General features: G+C 42.9%; 1 protein-coding gene across 8 annotated transcripts in view; it reads left to right on the top strand.

Annotated features, from left to right (window-relative positions):
* LOC126247424 (parathyroid hormone/parathyroid hormone-related peptide receptor-like) overlaps positions 1 to 16,906 on the top strand; it is an 841,770-nt gene that overhangs the window by 803,742 nt on the left and 21,122 nt on the right. For 7 of the 8 annotated variants that reach the window (XM_049948480.1, XM_049948483.1, XM_049948477.1 and 4 more), the window contains 4 exons: positions 3,340 to 3,470; positions 5,964 to 6,049; positions 6,145 to 6,289; positions 6,625 to 6,978. In XM_049948480.1, the coding sequence (XP_049804437.1) occupies positions 3,340 to 3,470; positions 5,964 to 6,049; positions 6,145 to 6,289; positions 6,625 to 6,978 (716 nt within the window). The remainder of the gene's footprint in view (positions 1 to 3,339; positions 3,471 to 5,963; positions 6,050 to 6,144; positions 6,290 to 6,624; positions 6,979 to 16,906) is intronic. The other variant, XM_049948486.1, reaches the window with a different exon arrangement.

Here is a 16,906-nt window from a genome sequence, read left to right as displayed (position 1 = left end):
GACGCACAGAGACGGCCCGGCATATGTGAAACACAAAATCCAATGGGGCACTGCACAATGCAGGCAGCCAAGGTAGAAGCAGGGCAGAGGCCGGCGCTGGCTGTGTTGTGTGGCGTGCACTGTGCTCTGACCAGCAGAGGCGCTGCTGATATGCTCCGTCTCTCTCTCTCTCTCTCTCTCTCTCTCTCTCTCTCTCTCTGCCTGGGAAACGTTTGGAGCTACCGTTCTTTTTTTCTGAATCACTGATTGTTCACTCCTTTGAAAGATTGAACTCTATGAATTAGTTCAAGAGCGGATCCCCCATCTCTACTGCACATACGGTTCACGTCCACGCTGTCGCGGCATGCTACCAGTGTTAAAGACTGCGATGGAGCTCCGTATGCCACGGCAAACTGGCTGACACTGACGGCGGCGGTGCACAAATGCTGCGCAGCTAGCGCCATTCGACGGCCAACACCGCGGTTCCTGGTGTGTCCGCTGTGCCGTGCGTGTGATCATTGCTTGTACAGCCCTCTCGCAGTGTCCGGAGCAAGTATGGTGGGTCTGACACACCGGTGTCAATGTGTTCTTTTTTCCATTTCCAGGAGTGTATGCTTGCCATTGTTCGGACATAAGCTGTATTGGAGGAAATAAATACGCCGTAACCAAAGAATTCTTCCAGAAATAAACCATTAACTACCTTATACCATTTAGACCGGCCTATGCCCAGAGTTGTTTGGATTTTGTTTTCGACCTTAACATAGGCGAATCGTTCAACAATTAACTCTTAGCTACACGCACTTAATGCGCAACCGACTCTCCTTTCCTCGCATGCCCCCACCCACATAGCTTTACTGCTCTTTTTTCTTCTTTTGGCACAGAGTCACAAGGGTTACTATACAGATGCGGACGAATATAACGTAAAAAATAGCGCTGAATGTGAAAATCCCAACTGAGTTTCGTAAATGTAAACAATAAGAGGCGGAGCTCCACCTCCACAGTAAAAGCTTCAGGCAATTACATGCGTAATATTCTTGTCTCTGGAACTGGCCGTTAAGTATTGTTTGTGTAAACATCCCTCTACTTTGCAGAAATAGACTATAACTCCGGGTGGAATGGAAAAAACAATGAACCGAAGTTGAACACGCCTTAGGGTAAGAAATACCTGAAAAAATAACATCTCGTCGGCAGTGTCTTGTGCTATTGCTTCATTACCATGTCAGAAAACTTCATGAAAACAAAGGAGCTCCCATGTAACGCTACATAAAATAGTGCTTTTTCCATTTCCCACCTGCTCACAAATTCCTTTACAAACTGAATTCCGACACGTGTCGCTTACCAGAAATCTGTCTACGGTTTCAAAAGACGCAGTTAACAGGAACAACAGATGCGATTATATCTCCTTCCATAGATGCCTCAGATTTTTCATACTTGGCTGAAGATATCAGTTGATTGTTTTCTGCAAGTGATAGTGTCAAAAAGGTTGCATAGATGAAAGAATCCAGATTCTCAATTGTACATTGAAATAACGACTATTAAATACACAGGGAAAATGATAAACGTGGAGACAGAAGTTTGCCTACACAGCAGTCTGATAACTGTTGTGTGACTTTAGCAACTTCAGTTTTATCAGGCATTGGAGCAATATTTTTCTTTCGGTACATTGCCTAGTACTATATCACTTTACAGCTACTTCGTAGAGGTGTGGAATGGGGTTAACAGAATTAAGTCGAATTAAAATTAAAGCAATAACAGCCCTCGGTCGGGAAAAAGAATTCTTTTGACCTAGGTTTCGACACTACTAAGTATGTCTTCATCAGAAGTAAAACACTCGATCCGGCATGTCACCTATAAAATAAATATTAAGCGATAAAGCTTTAGTCACATTTTTTAAAAAAAAAGGAATACATAGAACGCAAGCCACTATGGGCTGCTCACATGTGTCGAGCTACAGGGAGCATCAGACTCACATGCCAGTTTGAGTGTTTTAATTCTGATGAAGGCACTCTTAGTAGTGACGAAACCTAGGTCAAAAGACTTCTTTTTAGCGATCGAGGGCAGTTATTGCTTTAATTTTACATTGTAAACGGTCGCTGACCACGCAGCCATGTTCAAAATTTCAAGAATGAAGTCGTTACTTTAAAAACCGGTATGTATTTCAGTATCTAACTAAATACAGTACAAACATTTCACTGTTAGTCGTATTCGTTGCTATTTTCGCTATCACGCGGTTCCCATATCTTCAACCGATTGTGAAATATCTGAGTTTTTCAACTTTAATGAAACGCTCTGCATGTTAAGCTAAAATAGCACATCGATTTAACTCCAACCCTAGGACTCTCTAGTGGTGGTAGAGTTCTTATACTGAGAAAATAGCTCAAGGACTCGTGAAAGATTTCTAAAATCTTAATGCACTGAAAAATTTACAAACACAGTACAGAGCCCTCAGAAAGCCACATGTTACGTTCTGTTTTCCCTCCAGTTCTACAACATGAACTCATCATGGGGGCGAAGTTGATCCCCTTAAAATTCCACATTAAATTATTTAGACTCAATCACAGGTGTGCATGAACAACAAATCTCTTCAGCTGCAGCACAATGGGATGGGAGCAACACAGTAGCAGTCATGTCAAAGTAGCGAAGTGACTGCGTTCGAGCTACTACAATCTTTTCCTTATCAGATCGAAGGCCAGAACACTTACAATTACTTTTTATCCTCACCCGTTCACTGTGCTTTCCGATTTCCCATCAGTTTGATAAGAATAGAGCTATTCAGCGTTAATCTACTAAAGCGATCATATTTTAAGTTCCTCTGCTCATAGGGAAGTCTTATTTAGGCTGTAACATTCTGAGAGTCGAGATGTTTCCCTTTCAAAGTTTTAATTGTAGCATTGGTCTCCCTGTAATCAGTTGCCGTAGTCTGACAATGGCTTCGCCAACCATGAGTTGTCGCACAGCGTTGCGAAATGTAGCCTAGTATTTGCAGCAATCAAGTACTTTCTAGTTCTCTATGCCTCGCATTGGAATCAGTACGGATGTACCACAAGGCTTTCCCGCTGCTAATGTCGCTCCTTTTGTTATAGAGTACAGAATATTTAGAAACTAAATCAATTACACAAACAGAATCTTTATTTTCAAGACGACTGTAATAGTAGCGTACCAACCAGAAGAAGTAATTATACAAGGAAAACTTGAAAACGGAGTATTAAACACACAAACAATACATAGAGTTTAAGAAGTGTTCAGAAGAATTAAGTAAAAGTCTTAAAAAGATGGTACACTTCTAATGATGTTTTTTTTATGTGTGTACTGCCTGAAATAAATGTCCCTAATCACATTTCATCATTCTTCTGTTTCTAGGGCTGCCTATATTGTTTGTTGTACCATGGATTGTATGCCGCATATTTTTAGAAGATGACCTATGCTGGACTATGAATACAAATAAATATGTGTATGCAGTTATATTTGTTCCTGTCGCAGTTTCCAATTTAGTGAGTTTTCAGATGTACTCGACTCATAGCTTTATATAATGATAGTATTAACATCAATTATAACTTCGAGAAGATTTAGATTTTCACAAATAAAGCGTAGAATGACGTTAGAACCACACATTGTTTTTCGTTATCATCAACATAACTTTGAGTAGAACATTTAATTGAAACGTATTAAGGAGGTGTTATGTTGTATGATATATACACTGCCTGACAAGAAACTGTGAAGTCCACAGAAGACAGTAGTCTGATGTCGGTGTAACTCTACACGTGCTCACCATTGGCGATTATGTAAGTGATTAGAGTTGCAATTTTCTGTAACAGGTAGAGCGCCTGACAGTATTAGTAGTATATATACTAACCAGCCAGAACATTGTGATCACCTGTCTAGAAGCCGGTATTTGCACCTTTGGCACGGATAACAGTGGCCATGCGTCGTGGTATAGAAACAGTGAGGTCTTGGTAGGTCGCTGGAGGATTTGGTACCACATCTGCACTAGTAAGTCGCCTGACTCCCTTAAATTCCGTGGCCTGGAGGGGGGTGAGGGGTGGGGGGGGGGGGGGCGAGCTGGTGATGATGAGGTCTGACGCTATCTGGAATCACACCCTGGATGTGTTCGATCGGGTTCAGATCTGGCGAGTTGGGGAACCAGCACTTCAATTGGAACTCACTACTGTCTTCCTCGAACCACTCCACCACACTCTTGGCCATGTCTCATGACGCATTATCTTGTTGAAAAATGTCGCTGTCGTTAGGAAACATGATAGACACAGAGGCATGTACGTGATCTGCAACCAGTATACGACGGTCCTTGAATGACTTGGTGCCTTGCACGAGCTGCAGGTAAATGTTCCCTAGGGCATAATGGAGCCACCGCCAGCAAGTCTCTGTCCGCAATACATGTGTCAAGGAGCTGATGCCCTGGAAGACGACGGATTCGCGTCCTCCCATCGGCATGATGAAGAAGGTATCGGGATTCATTGGACCATGCAACGCTTTGGCACTGCGCCACCACAGTTCGCCGCCTGTCCTGTTTTATCGGTCTGCCCAGCCTACGGTGTCTGACATCTGCAATGAGGAGTGGCCTCTCTACCTTACAACGTGTGGACGTGGTTTCATTTTGGTTTCGCCACCTTTCGAAGGAACTCACCGTAGCACTCGTTGAACACCAAGAAAGTCATGCAGTTCCCAAAATGCTCGTTCCGAGCCTCCAGAATATCACAATCTGCCCTTGGTCTAATGCCGACAGATAGCATGTCGTCCCCATTCTACACACGGACAGCACACTCACTGATACTACGTGCACTATGCATGTGTCTGCCTAGCAGACTGGCAGACACTCCTCGCCAGGTTACTCTGCTATCGCCTGGGAAGATTCATGTCGATGGTTGGTCGGTGGACATAATGTTCTGGCTGATCAGCATATAAGGGACATGAACAGCCCCATATGCTGAGTGACGACAGTGAAGGACACGGAGAAGTCGTGTATTTGTGTTATCAGCACATGACTGAGTCAATTGTCCACATATGGCATGTGTCTGTATTAATCACCAGCATGATACTGAGTTAGTCTCATGGCCAGCAAGATTCCTGAATATGTGCCCAATAGAAAATGAGGGACTAGCTCAGATGTCAACTACATCCAATCCAGTGTCCAGGATATCAAGTAACAGTTGCGGGCCCACTTGCCTGAGGAGAGGATGCAACAGCATAAAAAAGCCATTTCCAACCAAATCATTGCATTCATCCAGGCCATAGGAATTGCACCGTCAAACTCTGTGTGAAACTGACTAGATTTGCAATCACTGTCATAACATCACTTATCCACTCAACCCGTGAAGTTTCGTTTCGTTTCGCCGGCCGAAATGGCCGTGCGGTTAAAGGCGCTGCAGTCTGGAACCGCAAGACCGCTACGGATGCAGGTTCGAATCCTGCCTCGGGCATGGATGTTTGTGATGTCCTTAGGTTAGTTAGGTTTAGCTAGTTCTAAGTTCTAGGGGACTAATGACTTCAGCAGTTGAGTCCCATAGTGCTCAGAGCCATTTGAACCATTTTTTTTCGTTTCCTCCTCTCCTTGTGGTTGCTTCACTTATTTGTCAGGCAGTGTATTTTTAGTGTAATAAATTGGTTATTTAAGAACATAAACAGTTGTTTTATGCCTCTTTCTCTGAGAAGTAGTAAAGCATAATTTCCAAAAAAAAAAAAAAAGGAAGGAAATACCCTGTCTAATATCACATTACCATTAGACATGTTTTTGTGATTGAACACTACTGACGTATTTTGAGAAACATAAACTTCACATTAATGTATCTTTGGCACGTCCACATGACACGACATCGTTAATTTGATCCCAGATCTAATTTGCTATAAATAAACATCAAATTTTAGTTTAAAAATTAGAATGAAATTCAAATATGCTTAATACATAATTATTTTGTTTCATCATAAATGGAAAAGTTCTGACCAGTCAATTATTTGTTTTTTTTCTGCAGATATGTTTCATATTATTTGTAAATCTGGTGCGCGTTATTTTCACAAAATTGCGTTCATCTGTAAGTGAAGAAACGAAAATCTACAGGTAAAGATTAATTTCTTTCTAATAAATTGCTTCATATCAATAATTTATTGTCAGTCAAGTGCCAGATATTAATGTGACTCATTTTGTTTTACTAGACGTCTGGCAAAGTCGACACTCATACTTATCCCATTATTTGGTGTACACTATGTATTGTTTGTGGGTTTTCACTGGCCTTCAGAAACTGGAAGCACAGAGGAAATGACTGCCCTTTTCATAGATCAACTATTTACATCCTTCCAGGTACTGAGAGAAAATATTTCATCTTATAATCCTACAAAATATTCAAACTAAATGACGACAAAAGAGTTAAGAACTTAAATTATGTCTTATGAAAACCATTCATGTTGAGTTTTGCAACTAGCAGTAAAGTATTTATTTAGTTTTAGATGATTTGATTTACTATCTTTTAATCGTATGTTCTTATGGAACAAGCTCGTAAACAGCGATATTTTTCTCTACTGTTAACCTTCTGATATCTACTGAAAATTACGAAAAATAGATTTCACGTGGCAATGGAGGACAGGTTTGATGTTTCATATTAGAATACTGCTAACGAAGAACTGTTTTACTTTCAGGGTTTCTTCGTGGCGCTACTGTATTGCTTCATGAACGCAGAAGTGAGGACAGAGTTAAACAAGACCTGGTCTTGGTGGCCACGGAGAAGGAACAAGAGTACCAGCGACGGTATGGCCAATGGCACACTAGGCAGTAGCCGCTTCTTCTCCACTAGTCAGCACAGGCCATCCTGCTACTCGAGTACCTCTTGTACTTCCCTCAGCCTGGCCGTCAACTCTAGCTGGGCGACCAGTCGCGGACGGGAGCGAGTCCGTGGGCTGAGCCACGCGGGCCAACGTGGCTCGGTGCATGGCTTCCTAGCAGAGTCCGCCAGCCCTTGTTTCGAACACGTGGCAGTCAGCTATCACCCCAGTGTACGTTCCGCTTGACCTGTGTACAAATTCTGCACGGTTTATCTAGTAGTGGCTAGAAATTTTGTAAATATTTAGTAGTTCCTACCTATCTGAGAATCGTAGGAAAAGTGTATTATAGCAATTCCTCAGAGCGAGATGTATTGTTAAATTACATTAAGCACATGGATGCCCTTGTCCTTCTCCCACCCCCACCCTCTACACACACACACACACACACACACACACAAACACACACACATACGCAAGAACAAGCATTCGCACACTCAGTGGGCTATTGAATTAGACACACAAGTCTAACAGGTATGTCGGAGATGTGTCAAAGGTACGGAGCAGGGCTGCGGGGGGGGGGGGGGGGGGGAGGCAGCAAATTTGAATCAGAAGTGCTCCAGATGTGCTCACTAGTATTGAAGTCAGGTTGTTGTTGTTGTTGTTGTTGTTGTTGTTGTGGTCGTCCTATCCTATGGAAGCCTCTTCATCTCCGAGTAATTACTGCTTACTGCAACCTACATCCTTCTGAATCTGCTTACTGTATTTATCTCTTCGTCTCCCTCTACGATTTTCATCTCTTCGTCTCCCTCTACGATTTTCACCGCACACTCTTCACTCCAGTACTAAAATGGTGATCCCTTGATGGCTCAGAGTCTGTCCTACCAATCGAATCCTTCTTCCACTCACGCTGTACCACAAATTTCTCTTCTCCCCAATTCTTTTCAGTACCTCCTCATTAGTTAAGTGACCTACGCATCTAATCTACAACATTCATCTGTAGTACGAGATTTCTAAATCTTCTATTCTCTTCTTTTGTAAACTGTTTATCGTCCACGTTTCACTTCCATACATGGCTACATTCCATACAAATACTTTCAGTAAGGACTTCCTGACACTTAAATCTATACTCGATGTTAACGCATTTCTCTTCTTCAGAAACGCTTTCCTTGCCATTGCCAGTCTACATTCTATATCCACCTTACTTTGACCACCATCATCTGTTTTGCTTCCCAAATAGCAACACTCATCTACAACTTTGTGTCTCATTTCCTAATCTAATTCCCTCAGCATCAACTCACTTAATTCGACTACATTCCATTATCCTTTTTCTGCTTTTGTTGGTATTCTTCTTATATCCTCTTTTCAAGACACTGTCCATTCCGTTCAAGCGATTTTCCAAGTCCTTTGCTGTCGTTGTCAGAATTACAATGTAATCGGTAAACCCCAAAGTTTTACTTAAGTTTTCGTTCCTTCTCCCTGGACGTAAATCTTTACTCCAAATTTTTCTTTGGTTTCCTTTACTGCTCGCTCAATATACAGATTGAATAACATGGGGATAGGCTACATCCCTGCCTCACTCCCTTCTGAACCAATGCTACCTCTCAACCATTATAACTGCCATCTGGCTTCTGTACAAATCGTAAATAGCCTTTCGCCCCCTGTAATTTACCCCTACCACCTTTAGAATTCGGAAGAAAGTATTCCAGTCAACATTGTCAAAACTTTCTCGAAGTCTGCAAATGCTATAAACGTAGGTTTACCCCTTCTTAACCTATCTTCTAAGATAAGTTGTAGGGTCAGTATTGCTTCGTGTTTCCTACATTTCTCCGGAATCCAAACTGATCTACCCCAGGTCGGCTCCTACCAGTTTTCCAATCGTCTGTAAAGGATTCGTGTTAGTATTCTGCAACAATGACTTATTAAACTGATCATTCGGTAATTTTCACATCTGTCAGCACCTGCTTTCTTTGGAATTTGAATTATCATGTTCTTCTTGAAGTCCGAAGATGTTTGGCCTTTTTCATAAATCTTGCTCACCAGATGTAGGAGTTTAGTCATGGCTGGCTATCGCAAGGCAATCAGTAGCTCTAACGTAATATTGTCTACTCCCGGAGCTTGTTTCGACTTCAGTCTTTGTGTTTTGTCAAATTCTTCACGCAGTATCGTATCTCCTTTCTCATCTTCATCTAAGTCCCCTTCCATTCTCATAATATTGCCCTCAAGTACACCTCCCCTCTATAGATCCTCTATATATCCTTCCACCTTTCTGTTTTCCCTTCTTTTCTAGGGACTGGTTTTCCATCTGAGCTCTTGATATCCATGCAGGTGATTCTTCTTTTCTCAAGGTCTCTTTAATTTTCCTGCAGGCAGCATCTAGGTTCCCCTAGTGATATATGCTTCTACATCCTTACATTTTACCTGTGGCCATTCCTGCTTAGCCACTTTGCGTTTCCTCTCAGTTTCTTTTTTTAGACGTTTGTATTGCCTTTCACCTGCTTCATTTATTGCATTTCTATATTTTCTCTTTTGATCAGTTAAATTTATTATGCCTTGTGTTATCCTAGGATTGCTGATAGCGCTCGTATTTTTAACTACTTGCGCCTCTGCTGCCTCCATTATTCCATCACTGGAAGCTACTCATTCCTCTTTCCCCTGTTCTTATCAATCGTTCCCTAACGCTCCTCTACAGTCTCTGGTTCTTTCAGTTTATTCAGGCCCCATATCCTTAAAATCTTGGCTTTCTGCAGTTTCTTTCGTTCTAATTTGCCGTTCATAACCAACAAATGGAGGCCAGTGTCCACATCTGCCTCTGGAAATGTCTTGCTTGATTCCGAAATCTGTCTTACATTTACATAATCAATCTGAAACTTTCCGGAGTCTCCAGGTCTCTCCCACGTATGCAACCCTCTTTCATGAGTCTTAAACAAAATGTAATCTAGTATTAAATTATGCTCTGAGGAAAATTCTACCAGGTGGTTTCCTCTTTCATTCGTTTTTCCCAGTCAAAATGCACTTATTACTTCCCGTCTCTACCTTTTCCTACTACCGAAATCCAGTCCCCCATGACTATTATATTTTAGTCTTCCTAAACCATCTGAGTAATTTCTTTTATCACATCATATATTTTCTCAATCCCTGTCTATCTTGGCTACACTTATGCGTTGACTATTCTACGTACGTGTTTACTATTCTATTCACTATGCTGTTTGTAGTAGCTGACCCGCTTTCTTATTTTTTCATTCATTATTAAACCCACTCCGGCATTACCTCTATTTATGTATTTATAAGCCTATATTCACCTGACCAGAAGTGCTCTTCCTCCTGCCTAATTCCCTCTATTACACTGTCCACTACCCTTTTTAAATTTTCTAACCTACCTGCCTGATTAAGGAATTTGACCTTTCAAGCTCCAATCTGTAGCAGGTCAATTTTATTTCTCCAGATAACGATGTACTCCTGAGTAGTCCCAGCCCGAAGATCCGAATAAGGGATTATTTTACCTCTGGAATATTTTACCAAAGGGGCTGCCATCATCTTTTAACCATACAGTAGAGCTACATGCCCTTGGGAAAATTACGGCTGTAGGTCCTCCTTGCTTTCACCCGTTCACAGTACCAGCACAGCAAGGCTGTTTGGGTTGATGTTACAAGGCCAGATCAATCAGTCAACCAGACTGTTGCCCCTCCAGCTACTGAAAAGGCTGCTGTCCCTCTTCAGGAACCACATGTTTGTCTGACCTCTCAACAGATACCCCTCCATTGTGTTTGCACTTATGGTAGAGCTATCTGTATCGCTGAGGCACGCTAGCCTCCCCACTAACGGAAAGGTCTATGGGTCGAGGAGGGTAAGGTAACGAAAGGGAAAGTGGGTGGGGAGGGGGGGGTTTCGAGGAGGGAAGGATTGGATGGGTACAATATACGTGCATTCTGATGCAATTCTGATTCGTTACTGCGGGGCATTGTCTTTTTGAACGTAAGTCTCCTGCAAAGTCTATTAAGGAAACTTTAGCATTTTAGAGATTTGAAAGCATATTTAAATACTGACCGCCGAGGAGAAACGACCTTAGATGTCCAGATTGAAAAAAAAAATTAAATGAAATGATCGTGTGGCATTGCTGGCCAGGAGCCCCCCCCCCCCCCCCCCCCCCCCCCAGAAAAGTTCGGCCGCCGAGAGCGAGTCTTATTTCAGTCGGCGCCACATTGTCCGACTTACATGCCGGTGAAGAGGATGAAAGGATGATGAGGACAACAGGACACCCAGTCCACTAGCGGAGAAAATCTCCAATCTGTCCAGGAATCGAACCCGGGCCTACTGCATGGAAGGCAAGCACATAACCATTCAGCTAAGCAGGCGGACGTACAGAGTGAATTTTCACTTTACAGGTGGTGTTCTTTGTACTGAAACTTCCTGGCTGATTATAGCTGAGTGCTGGACCGAGAGTGACACCTAAGGACCTTTGCCTTTCGCAATTAGGTGCTCTACCTACTGAGCTATCCACGGCTGAATCATGACCCAACATCACAGCTTTACATCTGCCAATACCTTCTCTCCTACCTTCCAAATTTCTACGAGGAGTTTCAAACTAATGCACGCTCCGCTCCAGAATGAAAATTTGTTTTTGAAACAATCAACCACGCTGTGGCTAATCGATGTCTGTGCAATGTCCTTTCTTCCAGGAGTTATAGAGCAACAAGGTATGTGAGGGAACTGTGAAGTTTGGGAGAAGGGGGATGTTCTGGCTTAAGAGAAGCTGTGAGGGATGGTCGTGACTGTTTAACTCAGGCGGCAGACTTTTGGCCCATGAAAGGCGAAGATCCCAGTTCCGAGTCCCAGTCCGGCATATAGTTTTAACTTGCCAGGAAGTTTTGATGTTAGACGTAACCGGGGCCCACTGTGTAGCATGTAAACATTCTCTACAGCAGACTACCTCGAGCACCCGTCTTAACGGTGGACCTTGAATATATAACGTATGTTGTTTTCGAAGAAGTCGGACCCGTCCATCGACCTTTTGCCTGTAACCCATTAGTGTAACTCACCGAGTGCAGTGTACATTTAATATCCTGGAACCTAGGCAACAACCTAAATAACAATATGGAAACTAAAAGTGGTGGCCATGCATCTTCGACAGCGAAAGTCTGAACAGAATGAAAGAAACTATGCTAATACATACAGATCTTGCATATTGTGCACGAAGACATTACTATGTAATTGCCTCCTTATGTCATTTACCAATGTAGCTTATCTGTATTAGGTATAACATTTGATAAAACTGTCAAACCAGCCCCTGTTAGTTTAATTTGACTTTGCACTACACCAGAGAGTAAGGTGAAACATGGTCAAGTATCATAAAATAAAGCTTTCTATGCGTAACGTGCGTAGCGTTGGTCAGCAACACGAAACGCGATTGTTTAAATAATACATCAAATTAGTTTCTTTTCATGAATTAGTATATGATTCTTTACCACAGGTGTAATGTGTGGAATGGCGTTTGTTTGCAGGAATGGCTGTATACATCCACAAAATACAGATTGTATTATTCGAATTGTATTAAGTTTCATGATCAATACTTAATACAGAGCCACAAATCTCGTTGTTAAGATTTAAAAACGCAAAATTTAAGAAACAGTATATGCTTTAGGAAAACTAGAAAAGTAAATAGATTCCTTTTATTTTAATTTTATATGCGGCTTCTGTCACTGGAAAGAATATATCTTTGTAATAATTCTGTGAGTTATAGTCCTGAGTAACTTAAAATGTATGTTTGTTTTCTTCTTATCTTCATTTCTCTGAAAACAAGCGTAGACTAATCTGTGACTGTGTCGCTCTGGGCTGGATACTTCTGGTCCACTTTTGGTTTTAAATAAAAATGATCGAGAACATTTACTTCCCCAACTCATTCGATCTTACGGACAGTATAATTTAAATCTTTCAAACACTTTGTACGTCTAATTATGAAAAGTACCTACTTATTCAACGTACCAACCAAAACAACATTGGTAATATATTTTACATTATTAAATCAACAATATACAGTACAATAAAATACTTTCTTTTAATATTCACATTCGTGGCCCTCGTTTGCTGGTGGCTAATACACTCCTGGAAATGGAAAAAAGAACACATTGACACCGGTGTGTCAGACCCACCATACTTGCTCCGGACACTGCGAGAGGGCTGTACAAGCAATGATCACACGCACGGCACAGCGGACACACCAGGAACCGCGGTGTTGGCCGTCGAATGGCGCTAGCTGCGCAGCATTTGTGCACCGCCGCCGTCAGTGTCAGCCAGTTTGCCGTGGCATACGGAGCTCCATCGCAGTCTTTAACACTGGTAGCATGCCGCGACAGCGTGGACGTGAACCGTATGTGCAGTTGACGGACTTTGAGCGAGGGCGTATAGTGGGCATGCGGGAGGCCGGGTGGACGTACCGCCGAATTGCTCAACACGTGGGGCGTGAGGTCTCCACAGTACATCGATGTTGTCGCCAGTGGTCGGCGGAAGGTGCACGTGCCCGTCGACCTGGGACCGGACCGCAGCGACGCACGGATGCACGCCAAGACCGTAGGATCCTACGCAGTGCCGTAGGGGACCGCACCGCCACTTCCCAGCAAATTAGGGACACTGTTGCTCCTGGGGTATCGGCGAGGACCATTCGCGTCTCCATGAAGCTGGGCTACGGTCCCGCACACCGTTAGGCCGTCTTCCGGTCACGCCCCAACATCGTGCAGCCCGCCTCCAGTGGTGTCGCGACAGGCGTGAATGGAGGGACGAATGGAGACGTGTCGTCTTCAGCGATGAGAGTCGCTTCTGCCTTGGTGCCAATGATGGTCGTATGCGTGTTTGGCGCCGTGCAGGTGAGCGCCACAATCAGGACTGCATACGACCGAGGCACACAGGGCCAACACCCGGCATCATGGTGTGGGGAGCGATCTCCTACACTGGCCGTACACCACTGGTGATCGTCGAGGGGACACTGAATAGTGCACGGTACATCCAAACCGTCATCGAACCCATCGTTCTACCATTCCTAGACCGGCAAGGGAACTTGCTGTTCCAACAGGACAATGCACGTCCGCATGTATCCCGTGCCACCCAACGTGCTCTAGAAGGTGTAAGTCAACTACCCTGGCCAGCAAGATCTCCGGATCTGTCCCCCATTGAGCATGTTTGGGACTGGATGAAGCGTTGTCTCACGCGGTCTGCACGTCCAGCACGAACGCTGGTCCAACTGAGGCGCCAGGTGGAAATGGCATGGCAAGCCGTTCCACAGGACTACATCCAGCATCTCTACGATCGTCTCCATGGGAGAGTAGCAGCCTGCATTGCTGCGAAAGGTGGATATACACTGTACTAGTGCCGACATTGTGCATGCTCTGTTGCCTGTGTCTATGTGCCTGTGGTTCTGTCAGTGTGATCATGTGATGTATCTGACCCCAGGAATGTGTCAATAAAGTTTCCCCTTCCTGGGACAATGAATTCACGGTGTTCTTATTTCAATTTCCAGGAGTGTACATAATTCCTAAATAACGTAGTATTCTTTCAAAATTTACATGGTTACATAGTGTTTAAGTGGGTTACATCCCACAAATATGCTGTCTACAGTGCTACTTGGTTCTTTTATTTCACACGGTATTTTTCAATTGTTCTCGCAGTTATTGCCTCTAGAACTAGTTAAAGCAGTAAAAAGTTCCTTGACACCTTCAAAAAACAAAAACAAAAAAAAAAGGAGACAGCCTCCACTGCTGCCAATCTAATTATTTTAGAAACGACCGGATGTCGTTTAAACCCAAAGAAATAATACTGACAGGAATTTATGTATATATACGAAAACGTTAAGAGATGTTACTGATTCCCTAAAGTTCATAAAACAGGACAGAACTATGTTGTGCAAGGAACGAAAAAGCATGCTATATTTAAAAGAATGCAAAACCTCCATGATTGTGCGAAGCTTTACTGTAGCTCGAAACATAGCGCGTACTTCATGCGAGATGCTTTTAATATTTTCACGATAACATTCTGTTTCGAAATGAGACAAAAAAAACCAAAAAGATTCTGGTCGTACATAAGATACACGCTCGTCAAGACACAGTTAATACCTTCACTGTGCAATAGCGGTGGTAATGTTACTGGTGACAGTGCCACGAAAGCAGAGTTACTAAATACGGTTATCCGAAGTTCCTTCGGGAAGACGAAGTAAATATTACAGAATTCTAACAAGAACAACTACCAACATGATTAACTTTGAAGCAGATGAGCTCAGTGTAGTGAAAAAGCTTAAATTACTTAATAAAGGCAAGGCTGCCGATACAGATTGTGTACCAGTTTGATTCCTTTCAGAGTATGCAGGTACAGTAGATCCATACGTAGCAATCAGGTACAACCGTGCGCTCGACGAAAGATCCGTAGCAAAAGGCTGGAAAGTTGCACACGTCACACTCATACTCAAGAAATAAAGTAGGAGTAATCCGCTGAATTACAGACCCTTATCACTAACGTCGATGTACAGTAGCATTATGGAACATATACTGTGTTCGAGCATTTTCAATTACCTCCAACTAAACGATTTATTGACAACTAGCTGGCACGGATTCAGAACAAATCGTTCTTGTGAAACACACTTGGCTCTTTGTTCACACGATGTAATGAGTGCTATTATCGGGATATCTCAAATTTATTTCATACTTTTAGAGGTTGAGGCTTGTGACACCGTTCCCCACAATAGACTTCTAATCAAACTGCGTCCTACGGAGTATCGTCTCAATTGAGCGACTGGAGCTGTTATTTACTACCAGCAAGCTCACAGTTCGTACTAAAAAGACGGAAAGTCATCCAGTAAAAGAGAAATGATATCTAGCGTTTTCCAAGGATGTGTTTTAGGCCCTTTTCTGTTTCTGATCTCTAAAAACCGCTTAGGAGGGAATCTGAGCAGCCCCTTTAGACTGTTTGCAGATGATGCTTTCATTTAGGCTCTCGTAAAGTGATCAGACGATCAAACCGAATTGCATAATGATTTATAAAAGAAACCTGTTTGGTGAGAAAATGTAATTTACGGTTACACGATAAATTCAACGAACCTAAAGGCTGTTAATTCAACCAAAGACTTAAGAATTTTATTTACGACTAAATGAAACTTGAACGATCACGTAGATAACGCTACGAAGAAAGTTAACGAAAGACTGCATTTTCTTAGCAGGAATATTACGTGAAACAGGTCTTCTAAAATGACTGCCTACACTACGCTTGTCAGTCCTCTTTTGGAGTACTTCAGCGCGCTATGACATCCTTACCAAACGTCGAGAAGGTGCAATGAAGAGCAGTACGCTTTGTACTATCGAGAAATAGGGAGTTAGTGTCTCGGACATGATACAGGATTTAGGACGGACATCATTATAAACTGGCGATTTTCTTTACGGTGGTATCCTCTGACTAAATTTCATTCACCAACTTTCTCCTCGAAATACGAAAACATTTTGTTGACGCCGACCTATATAGGGAGAAACGACCATCATAGTAAAATAAGGAAAGTCCGGGCTCGCACGGAATGATTTAAGTGATCGTTTACCCACGAGCTGTTCGAGCGTGGAACGGTATAGAAATAGTTTGAAAGTGGTTCGATGAACGCTCTGCCAGACGCTTAAGTGTGAATAGCAGAGTAAGTCTAACTCGGCTGAGCTCGGTTACGTAGTGTTCAAGGAAACAAACTTTACACATGTGAGACTGGTAGCTGAGTGGTCAGCGCGAGAGAATGCAATCCTCAGGGCCCGGGTCGGAGATTTTCTCCGCTCAGGGACTGGGTGTTGTGTTGTCCTAATCATCATCATTTCATCCTCATCGACGCACAAGTCGCCGAAGTGGCGTCAAATCGAAAGACTTGCACCCGGCGAACGGCCTACACGACATTTATTATTTTATATTCATTGACCACCATCAACTTCTTCAGTTTCCAGCCCCTGGTTGGGTCTACTCGGAACATTGAATACTCCATGCTGTCCTGTCCCACCACGTTCCTCTCTCCGGTCTGTCGCAGTCTTGTCCTCTCTTCTTCCCACGTTCATTCTCTCCTGCCTCCTAGTGTAATTTCATGAGGCTTTACTGATACCTCGCCCCCTTATTTTTTTTTAATATATACTTGGATCCGGATTTGTCTTTTCTATGG

The sequence above is a fragment of the Schistocerca nitens genome, chromosome 1 (assembly GCF_023898315.1).
Source record: "Schistocerca nitens isolate TAMUIC-IGC-003100 chromosome 1, iqSchNite1.1, whole genome shotgun sequence".
Taxonomy (NCBI): Eukaryota; Metazoa; Arthropoda; class Insecta; order Orthoptera; family Acrididae; genus Schistocerca; species Schistocerca nitens.
This window is presented reverse-complemented; position numbering and strand designations above follow the sequence as displayed.